Consider the following 15,978-nt stretch of genomic DNA (forward strand, 5'->3'; position numbering starts at 1 on the left):
GAGGCACAGAGTGCGCACACAGGCTTTAACTTCCTCTGCCCAACCCCCTCTCCACTCCTGCAGAAACCCCCTTCCTGCAGTTCCCCCTCCGGCCCCTCCCCGCTCCGTAGGACACGTAGACCCGGATCCTCAGCTCCCGGACCCCTTCCTACTGCTCCCTTCGCCACTCGCGCGGCTTCCACTCCTGGTCTCGGCCTCAAAGCCTCTTCAGCTGTCGGCCCTGGAAGGTGCCCAGCGGCGGCAGCGCCAGACGCGCCCCGTTAGCTCAGCGTCGCTGAGCAGCCGCAGCCGCAGCCGCCACCAGGCCCCGCCCAGTGGCCGCCGCCAGCCAGGCCGCGCCCGGGACAACTGCAGAGCGCGGTGAGTGAGCGCGGCCAGAGGGAGGGACTCAGGCGTCCCGGGTCCCCGCCCTGCCCCTCCCCGGGGGCCCGACATCCCGACTCTCAGCTCCCTCTTTTTCTTTTGGCTCCGGCAGTGCGTTTTAGGGCCGCAGAGTCGCCTTTTAAAAACGCACCCGGCAGCCATTCCCTGCCCCGGGGACTTCGGGCCCACCAGCCCCTTGGATCCCTTCCCCTCTTGCAGGATCCAGGAATCCAGAGCCCCCAGCCCCAGCTCCAGCCCCATCCTCATTAAAATTCTGAGTCCCTCCCTCCAACCAGGAGTCAGGAATGTAGGCCAAAAATATATCTGCCTTCCAGACCCAGGCGGCTAGGCTTGCAACACCTGCTCTGAAAATCCAAGAGTCTGAGCTTTAATGGTTCTATTATTATTATTATTTACTTATTTTTAATAGAGCAGGGTCTCCCCCATGTTGCCCAGGCTGGTCTTGAACTCCTGGGCTCGAGGGATCCTCCCTCCTCAGCCTCCCGAAGTGCTGGGATTACAGGCGTGACCCACAGCGCCGGGGCCTGATTGTTCTTTTGAGTCAAGAATCTCGGCCTCAACCTAGGCATCCTGTGGAGCCCAGGAATCCGGGCCCCCAACTCCTACAGCGCTAGCTCCCGGGAATTTTGCCCCCAACACACCCCACCCCTATCCACTGTGATATCTGAGACCCGCGTCCAGCCGAGTCCCTTACCCTGCGGCGCCCGGTGCCAATGGGTACTAGGGGAGCATTTTGCTACCCCTTCAAGATCCTTAAATACAGGAATCTAGCCTCTGTTTCTTGGGGAGACCCAGCAGTCAGGGATCGTAGCCCAGAACCACCTAAGGCCCAGGAATACTGCTCTCAATTCTGCTGTCCCTCAGGGCTCCAAGAGACAGAGATCCTAGCCCACAAACCCCATTAAACTGAGGGGCCTGGTCCCCCAATCCGCTGCGACCCAGGTGTCTAAGCTTTCATCCAGCAAGGCAGGGGTGGGGGCGGAATAGACCAGGAAGGAGGGGGCAGGAAGGGAGCGGGAGAAAGGAGTGGGGTGAGACGGGGGTGGGGACCTGAGCTGGGGGGCTCTGTACTAAACAAACCCTAAACATGCGGGTTTCTATGGTAACGGTGTTCCCTGGCCTACCCTGGAGACTCCTCTAGGGCTGTGTCGAGGAGGGCAGCCCCCAGGAGTCTCCACGCCGCCAGCTGTTGTGTCTTCCTGTTTTGTCACCACGGCAACGGTGACCTCAGCTCTCCACCCTGCTCACTGGGGTGGGGCCGGAGCGCCGCGTTACTTTTTACCCGGGGGGCGTGGTCCGCTCTTGGCCCCGCCTCAGGGCGGAGCTGGGATAGCCCAGGCTCGGGGAAGTCCCGGTCCACCGCCCTAGCCTGAGCTGCGCCCCGCCCCGGCCCCGCCCCCGTCCCGCCCGCCCTGGCTCCCCAGCCCGCCAACCCCACCCAGCCCTCAGACCCTTCCAGCTGCAGCTGTCGTCTTTGCTTCAGCCTCAGCCGCCACTGGTTGCCTGAGGTGAGGTTGTGGGGACCCCAGAGGGCGTGAGCAACAGTCTAGGGTCCTTATGGCCAGAGGGAGGAATGGACTGTCTCAGAATATCTGGGTCCCTAGAAAGACTAGGGCTGGGCCAGGATTTTTGGGGTTCTGCAGAGGAGAGGGCTGAGGACCCGGACTGTGGAGGTCATATGTCTGGAAGAGTGGGGAAGGGGACCTGGACTCCTGGGTCTGAGGGAGGAAGGGCTGGGGGTCTGGACTCCTGGGTCTGAGGGAGGAGGGGCTGGGGGTCTGGACTCCTGGGTCTGAGGGAGGAGGGGCTGGGGGTCTGGACTCCTGGGTCTGAGGGAGGAGGGGCTGGGGGTCTGGACTCCTGGGTCAGAGGGAGGAGGGGCTGGGGGTCTGGACTCCTGGGTCTGAGGGAGGAGGGGCTGGGGGTCTGGACTCCTGGGTCAGAGGGAGGAGGGGCTGGGGGTCTGGACTCCTGGGTCCGAGGGAGGAAGGGCTGGGGGCCTGGACTCCTGGGATGAGGGAGGAGGGGCTGGGGGCCTGGACTCCTGGGTCTGAGGGAGGAGGGGCTGGGGGCCTGGATTCCTGGGTCTGAGAGAGGAGGGGCTGGGGATCTGGACTCCTGGGATGAGGGAGGAGGGGCTGGGGATCTGGACTCCTAGGTCTGAGGGAGGAGGGGCTGGGGATCTGGACTTCTGGGTCTGAGGGAGGAGGGGCTGGGGGCCTGGACTCCTGGGATGAGGGAGGAGGGGCTGGGTCTGCGGGAGTAGAGAGATGGGGACTCGTAGGTGCCCTAGTTGGAGGCTGGAATCTGGTACGTGGAGGTCCTTTAGGAAGGGAACAGCTTGGGTTTAGGAGTCCTGGGTTTGGGAATGAGAATGGAAGGAATTCAGAATTACTGACCCCTCCCCATCCAGGGGACAGACAGAATCGGAACTTTGGGCTCCTGAAAGGCCGAGGGAGGGGTGTTAAGATCCAGCCCCGTGCTCCCAAAGTGCAGAAGGAGCTGGGAAAGGAGGAGAGGACAGGGCTGCGTCCCGCATCTCTGGGTGCCGAGAGCCGAGGCTGGGGTTCTGGGGCCCGATTCTGAGCGTGAGCGATAGGTGTGGCGTCTGAAGTGGACGAGGGAGGACACTGAGGGGCTGGGTGTGGCCCGGGGAGTCCGGTGCTCTGCAAGGAATCCCGGAGGCCTGTTTCCACACCCTCCAGGCTCTGGCTGCGCATTCCTGAGCTCTGATCTCGGACGACTGCTGGAGGCCCTAAGGGCGGGGTGGACCCCTCTCCTCCCCTCCCCTCGGCGCGCCCCCTCCGCGGCTAGCCCACCTTCCGCGGGAGACTGAATGAGTGACGCCCTCGCTCGTCCTCCTCTCCTGCTTGGGACGGGGCAGTAGCCCGCCTTCTAGAGCACGGGACGCTGGGCCAGTCCCGATTTCCTTCTCCTTCCCGGGTCCTGGGGGGTCGTGAGGGCGAGGAGGTGCTCCCGCAAGCCCCGAAGCCCCCGCAAGCCCCGAATGCTCCCAGGTGCTCCCGCAAGCCCCGAATGGCGATCAGGGAGACCGTGGGAGGCGTGTCTGGGCCTCGGGCCTGACTCCAGCACCGCGTGCAGTTTCCAGCCCGGAGCCTGAGTCCCGGGTCCCTGCCCACTCCGGTCTTAGAGATGCTCTCGGAGGGCTCTCAGCCCATGTTTATAGGGATCCAGAAATACGGGCCTCCACTCCTCTCCTACTAGGGCCTGGGAGTCGGGGTCCCCACCCCCCGGAAATCCGGGAGAGGGCGGGCAGCCCCGGAGGCGGGCGGGGGTCTGGGCACCGCCTCCTGGTCCCTGACACATTCCAGATGGCTGGGCCGACTCGAAGCCCTTATAAGGCGCGGAGACTCCGGCTCTGGCTGGGCCTTCCGCCCCCGCAGCCGCCGCCCAGGGTTCTCTAACCACCGCCGCCTGCACCCCAGTCCCCCCGCCCCCGCGGGGTTAAGATCACACGCGCGCCCACGCCGGCCCGCGGGGCGTGCACTTTCGCTGGCTTCCATCGGCCGCAGCCCAGTTTACTGAACGGGAGGGGAAGGGGGCGGGGCTCGCCCGGGGTCACAGCCAGGCCCCTGCTGGGCTCCACGCCACGTTCCTGTCCCCGCGGGGCAGCGGATCTCGGGAGGGAGGAGCCTGTCCAAACGGACGCTAACGGCCTCCCTCCTCCTCAGGTGCTCTTACAGCCTGTTCCAGGTGTGGCTTAATCCGTCTCCACCACCAGATCTTTCTCCGTGGGTTCCTCTGCTAAGACCGCTGGTGAGTGGGCAGTGGGCTTGGACTCCTGGGTCTGAGGGAGGAAGGATTGGGTTCTGGACTCCTAGATCCTGGGAGAAAGACCAGGAAGCTTGGGCTCCAAGGAATAGGGCCCCAGACACTGAGATATCTGAGGAAGAAGCATGGCCAGGCCCTGGCTCCCTTGTCTCGGGGAGCTGCTGTGCTGGGACTGCCGGGAAGAGGTTAAGACCTGTGCTACTGCCCTGCAATGTGCCTGAATCTGAAAGGAGGAAGTTACTTTCCTGTGGGCTAGGAGAGGTCAACTTGGGTTTAGTGGTGTGGCTGCAATGAGACAGTTTACACCCTGAGGAAAGAACTGGGCACCTGGTTTCTAAGAGGACTGGCACTTGATTCCTGGGGGCCGTTAGGACAAGGAGGTGAAAGCTGTAGATTTTGCAAGGACAAAAGAAGCAAGTTGGTTTTCTGGAGTCTGGGGCATCTGGGATCCTTCAGGCTCAGGGCCCAGGGCCAGAGGTCTGACCCCTTATGACAGGACTGTGATGGCCAGGCGCAGTGGCTCATGCCTGTAATCCCATCACTTTGGGAGGCCAAGGCGGGCGGATCACTTGAGGTCAGGAGTTTGAGACCAGCTTGGCCAACATGGCGAAACCCCTTCTCTACTAAAAATACAAAAATTAGCCGGGCTTGGTGGCGGAAGCCTGTAATCCCAGCTACTCAGGAGGCTGAGGCAGGAGAATCGCTTGAATCAGGAGGCGGAGGTTGCAGTGAGTCCAGATTGCACCATTGCACTGCATCCTGGGTGACAGAGCGACTCCGTTTAAAAAAAAAAAAAGTAAAACAAACAAACAGGATTGTGAGGCCTAAAGAGTTCAGTGGAAGGGCCTGGGGTTCCTACTGGACAGTTGGAAATCTGGGGAGCTGAATTTCCCAGAAGCTGGGGGACCAGCTGGCTGGGTTTTGGGGAGAGAAGGTGGAGGCGGATGGACTCAGTGTGCGGGAGTGGGGAGGGGGAGGCTGAAACCAAACTTTTTGGGTTACAGTACTCCAGTCCTAAATTCCGGGTGGGAGTTAGACTGAGAGTGAAGGTCTTAATCTCCAAGGTTGGGGGTGGGGAGAGGAGGGGGCCACTGAGAGTTTAGGCTCCTTGCCAGAAGGGAGGGGAAATCTCTTGGTTTTCCGCGGCTGGGATCTCTATGAGAAGATATCCTTTATTGGGAGGTCGGAGCTCTTATTAGATGTGGGTCCCTGAGAATGGAAGCCTGGGGAGGTTGGGCCGTTTAGAGGCTGGAAATGTCGAGGTCACCGTTCGATAGAAGAAGGAAGTCTGCTCACAGGGTCTGGGGTGCAGAGCTCTGAATACTGAAAGAAAAGGAAGTTGAGAGATGGGGCTTTCAGAGTTCGTGGAAGACAAGCGTTTTGTCCTGACTCTTAGGTTGTGGCAGGAGGCAGAAGGAGGACGCTTTATTATTATTATTATTATTTTAATTTATTTTTATTATTTTATTTTATTTTTTTGAGATGGAGTTTCACTCATGTCGCCCGGGCTGGAGTGCAGTGGTGCGATCTCGGCTCACTGCAACCTCCGCCTCCCGGGTTCAAGTGATTCTCCTGCCTCAGTCTCCCGAGTAACTGGGATTGCAGGTGCATGCCACCATGCCCAGATAATTTTTGCATTTTTGGTAGAGACCGAGTGTCACCATGTTGGCCAGGCTGGTCTCCAACTCCTGACCTCAAGTGATCCACCTACCTTGGCCTCCCAAAGTGCTGGGATTACAGGCATGAGCAACCACACCCAGCCTATTTGTAATTTTAATTTTTTTTTTTTTTTTTTTTTTGAGTCGGGGTTGTTCCCGGCTGCACTGCCCAGGCTGGAGTGCAGTGGTGCAGTCTCGGCTCACTGCAACCTCCACCTCCCGGGTTCAAGTAATTCTCCTGCCTCAGTCTCCCAAGTAGCTGGGATTGCAGGTGCCCACCACCACACCCAGCTCATTTTTGTATTTTTAGTACAGGATTTCACCACATTGGCCAGGCTGGTCTTGAACTCCTGGCCTTAAGTGATCCACCTACCTTGGCCTCCCAAAGTGCTGGGATTACAGGCATGAGCCACCGCACCATATTATTATTTCTTTTTTTAAGGCAGAGTCTGGCTCTGTTCCCCAGGCTGTTCCCCAGGTTGGAGTGCAGTGGTGCGATCTCGGCTCACTGCAACCTCCGCCTCCCGGGTTCAAGTGATTCTCCTGCCTCAGTCTCCCGAGTAACTGGGATTGCAGGTGCATGCCACCATGCCCAGATAATTTTTGCATTTTTGGTAGAGACTGAGTGTCACTATGTTGGCCAGGCTGGTCTCCAACTCCTGACCTCAAGTAATTCACCTCCCTTGGCCTCCCAAAGTGCTGGGATTACAGGCATGAGCAACCACACCCAGCCTATTTGTAATTTTAATTTTTTTTTTTTTTTTTTGAGACGGAGTCTCGCTGTATCACCCAGGCTGGAGTGCAGTGGCGCAATCTCGGCTCACTGCAAGCTCCACCTCCCGGGTTTACACCATTCTCCCGCCTCAGCCTCCGAGTAGCGGGGACTACAGGCGCCCGCCACCTCGCCCGGCTAGTTTTTTGTATTTTTAGTAGAGACGGGGTTTCACCATGTTAGCCAGGATGGTCTCGATCTCCTGACCTCGTGATCCGCCTGCCTCGGCCTCCCAAAGTGCTGGGATTACAGGCTTGAGCCACCGTGCCCGGCAATTTTTTTTTTTTTGAGTCGGGGTCTCACTGTCCCCGGCTGCACTGCCCAGGCTGGAGTGCAGTGGTGCATTACAGCTCACTGCAGCCTCGACCTCCCAGGCTCAAGCACTCCTCCCACCTCAGCATCCCGAGTAGCTGGGACCACATGTACACACCACCACACCCAGCTAATTTTTAATTTTTTTTTTTTTTTTTTGGTAAATGAGGTCTCCTTAGGTTGCCCAGGCTGGTCTCCAACACCTGGGCTCAAGCAATCCTCCTGCCTCAGCCTCCTGGAGTGCTGGGATTACAGGCATGAGCCACTCCCACGCCTGGCCAGAGGGATGGTGCTGTAGAGTACAGAGTGCTAAATGGCTGAGTTACTGAGTCCCTGGGGGAAGAAGGGAAAGAGGGAAGCCTGGTATCTGGAGTGGGAAGCAAACAGTGTAGTTGTACAGTAGTTAGGTCTCGAAAGAGAGAAGAATCTCTTGGGAAGGAGGAAAATAGGTGCCTGGACTCCTGCGTTCTGATACGGGTAGGGGAGGAGTGAGTCTAGAGCTGGAGGGGACAGGCTCATCCCTGTATGCCGAGGACAGTCCCCATTTGAAAACCCAAGGCCGGGCGCAGTGGCTCATGCCTGTAATCCCAGCACTTTGGGAGGCCAAGGCCAACGGATCACCTGTGGTCAGGAGTTCGAGACCAGCCTGGCCAACAGGGCAAAACCCTGTCTCTACTAAAAATAAAAATTAGCTGGGCGTGGTGGCACGCATCTGTAATCTCAGCTACTCGGGAGGCTGAGTCGGGAGAATCACTTGAACCTGAGTAGCGGAGGTTGTAGTGAGCCGAGATTGTGCCGCTGCACTCCAGCCTGGGCCACAGAGCAAGACTCTGTCTCAAAAGAAAAAAGAAGAGAAAGGGAAACAAGAAAGAAAACCCGAAGCCCCACGTCTTGGGAACTCCCTAACTAGAGCTCATATTCATTTGTCCCTGCGGTAGGCAATGGCTAAGGGACCTGGATTCCTATGTTTGTGACCTTGTAAGGACACTGTCTTTCCCCTTTTTGCAGCCATGCCAGTGACGGTCACCCGCACCACCATCACGACCACCACGACGTCGTCCTCGGGCCTGGGGTCCCCCACGATCGTGGGGTCCCCTCGGGCCCTGACACAGCCCCTGGGTCTCCTTCGCCTGCTGCAGCTGGTGTCTACCTGCGTGGCCTTCTCACTGGTGGCTAGCGTTGGCGCCTGGACGGGGTCCATGGGCAACTGGTCTATGTTCACCTGGTGCTTCTGCTTCTCCGTGACCCTGATCATCCTCATCGTGGAGCTGTGCGGGCTCCAGGCCCGCTTCCCCCTGTCTTGGCGCAACTTCCCCATCACCTTCGCCTGCTACGCGGCCCTCTTCTGCCTCTCCGCCTCCATCATCTACCCCACCACCTACGTCCAGTTCCTGTCCCACGGCCGTTCCCGGGACCACGCCATCGCCGCCACCTTCTTCTCCTGCATCGCTTGTGTGGCTTATGCCACCGAAGTGGCCTGGACCCGGGCCCGGCCCGGCGAGATCACTGGCTACATGGCCACCGTGCCCGGGCTGCTGAAGGTGCTGGAGACCTTCGTGGCCTGCATCATCTTCGCGTTCATCAGTGACATCAACCTGTACCAGCACCAGCCGGCCCTGGAGTGGTGCGTGGCGGTGTACGCCATCTGCTTCATCCTAGCGGCCATCGCCATCCTGCTGAACCTGGGGGAGTGCACCAATGTACTGCCCATCCCCTTCCCCAGCTTCCTGTCGGGGCTGGCCTTGCTGTCTGTCCTCCTCTATGCCACTGCCCTTGTTCTCTGGCCCCTCTACCAGTTCGATGAGAAGTATGGCGGCCAGCCTCGGCGCTCAAGAGATGTAAGCTGCAGCCACAGCCATACCTACTATGTGTGTGGCTGGGACCGCCGACTGGCTGTGGCCATCTTGACAGCCATCAACCTACTGGCGTATGTGGCTGACCTGGTGCACTCTGCCCGCCTGGTTTTTGTTAAGGTCTAAGACTCTCCCAAGAGGCTCCCATTCCCTCTCCAACCTCTTCGTTCTTCTTGCCCGAGTTTTCTTTATGGAGTACTTCTTGCCTCTGCCTTTCCTATGTTTTCCTCTTCCTGTCTCCCCTCCCACCTTTTTCTTTCCTTCCCAGTTCCTTGCACTCTAGTTCTTGGATGCATCTTCTTCCTTCCCTTTCCTCTTGCTGTTTCCTTCCTGTGTTGTTCTGTTGCCCACATCCTGTTTTCACCCCTGAGCTGTTTCTCTTTTTCTTTTCTTTTTTTTAAGACAGAGTCTCACTCTGTGGCCCAGGCTGGAGTGCAGTGGTTGAATCTTGGCTCACTGCAACCCCCGCCTCCCGGGTTCAAGCAATTCTCCTGCCTCAGCCTCCCAAGTAGCTGGGAGGACAGGTGTGAGCTGCCGCACCCAGCCTGTTTCTCTTTTTCCACTCTGTTTTTTTTTAAATCTCTTTTCTGGGTTTCCTGTTGGCTTTCTTAACTGCCTGTTTCCCAACCACCTTCTCCTATGTCCTTGGGAGCCCTGAGACTTCTTTCTCTTCCTGCCTCCACCCACCTCCAAAGGTGCTGAGCTCACACATCCACACCCCTTGCAGCCGTCCATGCCACAGCTCCCCAAGGGGCCCCATTGCCAAAGCATGCCTGCCCGCCCTCGCTGTGCCTTAGTCAGTGTGTACGCGTGTGTGTGTGTGTGTGTGTTTGGGGGGTGAGGGGTGGGTAGCTGGTGATTGGGTCCCCTTTCTCCCAGTGGAGGAAGATGTGCAGTGACTTCCCCTTTAAGTTAAAAAAATATATATATACATATATATGTGTGTATATATATTTTATATATATATATATATTTGGAGGTCAGTAATTTCCAATGGGCAGGAGGCTTTAAGCACAGACCCTGGGTCCCTAGGCCCTGCCTGGCACTCAGTCTTGCCAGAGATCGGCTCCAGAATTTTTGCCAGGCTTACAGAACACCCACTGCCTAGAGGCCGCCTTAAAGGAAGCAGGGGCTGGATGCCTTTCATCCCAACTATTCTCTGTGGTATCAAAAAAAAAAAAATTCAGGGCCGGGCGTGGTAGCTCACGCCTGTAATCCCAGCACTTTGGGAGGCCAAGGCAGGCAATCACCTGAGGTCAGGAGTTCAAGACCAGCCTGGCCAATATGGTGAAACCACGTCTCTGCTAAAAATACAAAAATTAGCCAGGCGTGGTGGCGCGCGCCTGTAATCCCAGCTACTTGGGGGACCGAGACAGGAGAATCCCTTCAATCCGGGAGGTGGAGGTTGCCGTAAGTCTAAGATGGCGCCACTGCGCTCCAGCCTGGGCGACAGAGCGAGACTCCATCTCAAAAAAAAAAATAAAAAAAAAAGGAGTCGGACAAAGAACCACAGGATGTTGAAGACAACTGTCTGAAGTATTTGTGCGGGACAGGGATGTGGCCCTCTGTGTTAAAAATAACGTGTCCTGCTTTGGCAAAGAGAAGAACACGGCCACTGCCCGCTTTCAAGGCAAGATCAGCCTTTTTTGTTTTGTTTTTCTTTCTTTTTCCTGGTCATGAGGATGAAAATTACTGAGTGGCCCTTAAAGAGGGAAGTTTCTTTTCAGCTGTTCTCTTTTGCCTGTAGGTGGGAGGGTGCGGATTGCTGCCGTCCTAGCTAGAGGAATGGCTTTGCTTGAATGTGTAGCGCACACGCATGGGTGTTTCTGTGTGCTAGTTGCTTCTTGCTGCTGCTTCCTGCTTGTCTGGGACTCACATGCATAACGTGAGATATATATATATATAAATGTATAAATATATATTTTATTTTTTTTTAATTCTCTGGAGCTTTTGGTTCCAATCAGTTCCTGTTGTTAGTCATAGAAGCCTTGTCCCTTCCCCCATTCCCGTATCCATCATGTTCTTTTTCCTTTAACTATCAATATAAAGATAAAAGAAGGACTTGTACTTTATTAATGGGGAGGGCGGCCAAGCACGGTGGCTCATGCCTGTAATCCCAGCACTTTGGGAGCCCAAGGCGGGCGGATTACTTGAGGTCAGGAGTTTGAGACTAGCCTGGCCAACATGGTGAAATCCTGTCTCTACAAAAAAAAAAAAAAAAAAAAAAAAAAAATGGGGAGGGCTCTCGGAGAAGGGCAAGGGTCAGATTCTTGGGCCTAGTGGGAGAATGGGGTTGGGGGCCAAGACAACCTTGGCCTCATCAGAAGATACTAGCTGAGTCAGGGTCTTCTAAATGACTTCCTCAAACCAGGAGGGCTGGGTGGGATAGAAATGAACTAGACTTCACCCTCCTCAGAGTCCGTCCCCTGAGCACCTCACAAATACAATGTCCCAATTTGAGTGAAGGAGCTTTCCTCCCAAATCACCTCTTCCTCCCAGGCTCCCCATTTCAGTAATAGCCTCTCAGAGCTGAGAACCCAAGCATATGGTAGTACCTTCCCCCCTCTCCTCAGTCAGTCCCTCATCAAACACTGTCTGTTTCTTCCTCCTAAATACCATTTCCACCGCCCTCTTCTCCAGGTTCCTGGCCCAGCTCAAGTTCCACTTTGTTTCACCTGAGCTACTGCCCCAGCCTCGTCCTCCACCATCCCACCCTGGATCCAGAGGGATTCTTCCCTCATGGAGATCTGATCCTGCCCTTCCCTGCTGAAGTTCCGTAGCCCATGCCATATTGCCTATAGGCACTATCAAAGCCCCTGGGTCTGGCCTTCATGATCTGATCCCACCTACATTCCCACTATCAGCTCCCTTCTTACCCTCCAGTCTAAGCCTCTGAATATACCTGGTCAACAGAAGACCTTCATAGAGATCAAATGAACTACTGCAACCAATCTCTGCCCCACAGAAGGCCATCTTGTCCATTTCTGTAGGGGCCAGCCCTACGGGGCTTAGCGGGTGTTCTCCCCGTGTGCGGAGATGAGAGATTGTCATAAATGAAGGCACTAGACAAAGAGATAAAGAGAAAGCAGCTGGGCGCAGGGGACCACTACCATCAAGACGCGGAGACCGGTAGTGGCCCCGAACGGCTGGGCGCGCTGATATTTATTGCATACAAGACAAGGGGGCGGGGTAAGGAGGGTGAGTCTTCTAAGTGGTTCACAAGGTGAAGCAAGTCATGTGATTACAGGATGGGGGCCCTCCCCTTTTAGGTAGCCGAAGCAGAGAGAGCAGGCAGCATACGTCAATGTTTTCTTCTATGCACTTACAAGAAAGATCAAAGATTTTAAGACTTTCACTATTTCTGCTACCAATGTTTACTACGAACTTCAAAGAGGAACCAGGAGTACAGGAGGAACATGAAAGCGGACAAGGAGCGTGACCACTGAAGCACAGCACCACACGGAGGGGTTTAGGCCTCCGGATGACTGCGGGCAGGCCTGGATAATATGCAGTCTTCCACAAGAAGCTGGTGGAGCAGAGCATTCCCTGACTCCTCCAAGGAAAGGAGACTCCCTTTTGTGGTCTGCTAAGTAACAGGTGCCTTCCCAGACACTGGCGGTATCGCTTGACCAAGCAGCCCTCAAGTGGCCCTGATGAGGGCGCGACAGAAGACTCACCTCTCGCCTTCTAGGTCACTTCTCACAATGTCCCTTCAGCACCTGACCCTATACCCACTGGTTATTCCTAGGTTACATTAGTAATGCAACAAAGAGTAATTTTTGTTGTTGTTGTTGTTGTTGTTGTTGAGACGGAGTCTGGCTCTGCCGCCCAGGCTGGAGTGCAGTGGCCAGATCTCAGCTCACTGCAAGCTCCGCCTCCCGGGTTTACGCCATTCTCCTGCCTCAGCCTCCCAAGCAGCTGGGACTACAGGCGCCCGCCACCTCGCCCGGCTAGTTTTTTTGTATTTTTAGTAGAGACGAGGTTTCACCGTGTTAGCCAGGATGGTCTCGATCTCCTGACCTCGTGATCCGCCCGTCTTGGCCTCCCAAAGTGCTGGGATTACAGGCTTGAGCCACCGCGCCCAGCCAAAGAGTAATGTTAAAAGCTAATGATTAACAGTATTTATAATAATGATTGGTAATTGTCCATGATCATCTCTATATCTAATTTGTATTATGACTATTCTTATTCTAACTATTTTCTTTATTATACTGAAACAGTTTGTGCCTTCAGTCTCTTGCCTGGGCACCTAGGTAATCCTCCGCCCACACATTTTTCCCCCCTCCTCAGGAGAATCACAAATACACAAATATATATAAGCCCTACAAAACTCCCGGATCAGGCCGGGTGGGTGGCTCACGTCTGTAATCCCAGCACTTTGGGAGGTCGAGGTGGGTGGATCACGAGGTTAGGAGATCGAGACCATCCTGGCCAACATGGTGAAACCCCGTCTTTACTAAAAATACAAAAATTAGCCAGGCGTGGTGGCAGGTGCCTGTAGTTCCAGCTACTCATGAGGCTGAGGCAGGAGAATCGCTTGAACCTGGGAGGCGGAGGTTGTAATGAGCCGAGATCATGCCACACTGCACTCCAGCCTGGGAGACAGAGCGAGACTCCATCTGAAAAAAATAAAAAATAAAAAAAAATAAAAATTCCATGATCAGCCGCCACGGAGGCTCACGCTTGTAGTCCCAACCCTGGGAGGATAAGGCGGGAGGATCGCTTAAGCCCAGGAGTTCAAGACCAGCCTGGGCAACACAACAAGACTTCGTCTCTATTAAAAACAAACAAACAAACAAAAAAAGTTTTAAAGAAAATTCGATGATCGCACAACCCCCTATCTGCATCTACATCCGCAAAAGCAATTGGGGAGAGACACCGAAAGGGAGGGAAGGGTTCCCGTGGAAGGGGAGAAGGAAGGGCCAGCTGGGGCACACACTCTCGTTGGATGAGGAAAGGCCTCCTTTTCATTTCTGCAGCGTCCACTTTTGAGCTCCAGCCCACTCCATCGCTGTCTTTTTTTTTTTTTTTTTTTTTTTTTTTGAGACGGAGTCTTGCTCTGTCGCCCAGGCTGGATTGGAGTGCAGTGGCGCGATCTCGGCTCACTGCAAGCTCCGCCTCCCGGGTTCACGCCATTCTCCTGCCTCAGCCTCCCGAGTAGCTGGGACTACAGGCGCCCGCCGCCACGCCCGGCTAATTTTTTGCATTTTTAGTAGAGACGGGGTTTCACCGTGCTAGCCAGGATGGTCTCGATCTCCTGACCTCATGATCCACCCGCCTAGGCCTCCCAAAGTGCTGGGATTACAGGCGTGAGCCACCGTGCCCGGCCCATCGCTGTCTTCGTAAAGGACTCCTCGCCCACCCTTCTCTCCCATCCCATGCCTGAATCCCTTCTGGAAAGCACCCGAGAGAATAGCTATAGAACTCTGGGGTGATACGTTGGTTAACTCGGGAAAGAACCCAAGGGCACTGGACTAGAACGTGGTGGGATTCCTAGGTCAGTTTCGGGGCCATTCCCGCCGCCTATCCTTCGCCCTAGGTCACCTGGAGGTGGCTGGAAGGTCAGTGGTCTCCACATTTAGGGAGAGTGGTTACGAGAGGACTCGGATTCCCCCACCTTCCCTTCGGCTTTGGGAATCCCAGGAAACCCGGCCCGAACCCCTAAAAAGTCCCAGAGAAGGTGTGCTGGACGTCCAGAGTCCCTCCCAGGCGCCGCCGCACCGTCCCGCCCAGCCTCGCGGGGCACGCCGGGAGACGGAGTTCTCGGCCACGTCCCGAGAGTGGCTGGTCCGCAGACTCGGACTACCAGTCCCAGAAAGCACTGCGCCCGCAGCCCGGGGCGGGCCGTGGTTGCCCCTGGCAACAGAGCCGGTCTCTCCGGAGCTGGGACTGGGAAGCGCTCCCGAGCCGGGGAGGCGCAGAGCCAGACCAGAGAGAGGCGGGGACGCGGGTAGAGCGACCAAGAGGTGGGGAAGCCGGAAGAGACTGACCGCGCCGGCCCTCGGAGAGACCCCCTTCCTGAGAGGGGGCGCACAGAGAGGATGCCGGAGCCAGCGAGATCTAGAGAGAGGAAGACAGGGATTGAATCACAGAGACACTCAGGGGGAGGGAGAGCCCTCAGAGACAGAGGGATTCACAGGGCCGGAGAGACACGAAGAGTGGGTCAGAGAAGAGGGCAGAGGACAGAGGCATAGGAAAGAAAGGACGGAGAGAGACGGAATCACAGATACGCAGGGAGCGAGGGAGAGACCTCAGAGATGGAGAGAGACTCACAGGGCCAGATCGACACATGGAGTGGGTCAGAGAAGGGGACAGAGAGAAACAGAGACACAGACACAGAAGAGGGAAGAGGGAGAGAGACTGAATCACAGAGAGACAGAGAGGGAAGTCTCTAGAGCCCCTCAAGAGGGATTCAGAGAGCCAGAGACAGAGATTCAGAGAGCCAGAGACAGAGATTCAGAGAGCCAGAGACACGGAGAGATCATAGAGACATAGAGAGAGATTCAGAGAGCCAGAGACAGAGATTCAGAGAGCCAGAGACACGGAGAGATCATAGAGACATAGAGAGAGATTCAGAGAGCCTGAATTACGATTCACAGAGCCAAAGAGACAAACAGAGGATTCATAGAGCCACAGACACAGAGAGATTCGGAGAGTCAGAGACATCGAAAAAGATTCATAGAGCCAGAGACACAGAGAGATTCAGAGTCAGAGAGACATGGAGAGACATTCATAGAGACAGAGACATAGAGAGATTCAGAGTCAGAGAGACATGGAGAGACATTCATAGAGACAGAGACACAGAGAGATTCAGAGTCAGAGAGACATGGAGAGACATTCATAGAGCCAGAGACACAGAGAGATTCAGAATTAGAGAGACATAGAGAGACATTCATAGAGCCAGAGACACAGAGAGATTCAGAGTCAGAGAGACATAGAGAGACATTCATAGAGCCAGAGACACAGAGAGATTCAGAGTCAGAGAGACATAGAGAGACATTCATAGAGACAGAGACATAGAGAGATTCAGAGTTAGAGAGACAGAGAGACATTCATAGAGACAGAGATACAGAGATTCAGAATTAGAGAGACATTCATAGAGCGAGAGACACAGAGTCAGAGAGACATTCAGAGACAGAGACGCAGAGAGATTCAGAGTCACAGAGACATAGAGAGACATTCATAGAGCCAGAGACACAGAGAGATT

General features: G+C 55.6%; 1 protein-coding gene across 2 annotated transcripts; it reads left to right on the forward strand.

The window, feature by feature from the left end:
- The first annotated feature begins 313 nt into the window (after nucleotides 1–313).
- Nucleotides 314–10,829, forward strand: MYADM (myeloid associated differentiation marker). Of its 2 annotated transcripts, none has more exons than XM_005590269.4 (3): nucleotides 314–360; nucleotides 4,077–4,161; nucleotides 7,927–10,829. In XM_005590269.4, the coding sequence occupies exon 3, from the start codon at nucleotides 7,929–7,931 to the stop codon at nucleotides 8,895–8,897; it is 969 nt and encodes a 322-aa protein (XP_005590326.1). In that variant the 5' UTR covers nucleotides 314–360; nucleotides 4,077–4,161; nucleotides 7,927–7,928; the 3' UTR covers nucleotides 8,898–10,829. The 2 variants fall into 2 exon arrangements, with proteins under 2 accessions (XP_005590326.1, XP_005590325.1); XM_005590268.4 differs by lacking the exon at nucleotides 314–360 and adding an exon at nucleotides 1,832–1,892.
- Nucleotides 10,830–15,978: the final 5,149 nt, after the last annotated feature.

This window comes from Macaca fascicularis, chromosome 19 (assembly GCF_037993035.2).
Source record: "Macaca fascicularis isolate 582-1 chromosome 19, T2T-MFA8v1.1".
NCBI classification, from domain to species: Eukaryota; Metazoa; Chordata; class Mammalia; order Primates; family Cercopithecidae; genus Macaca; species Macaca fascicularis.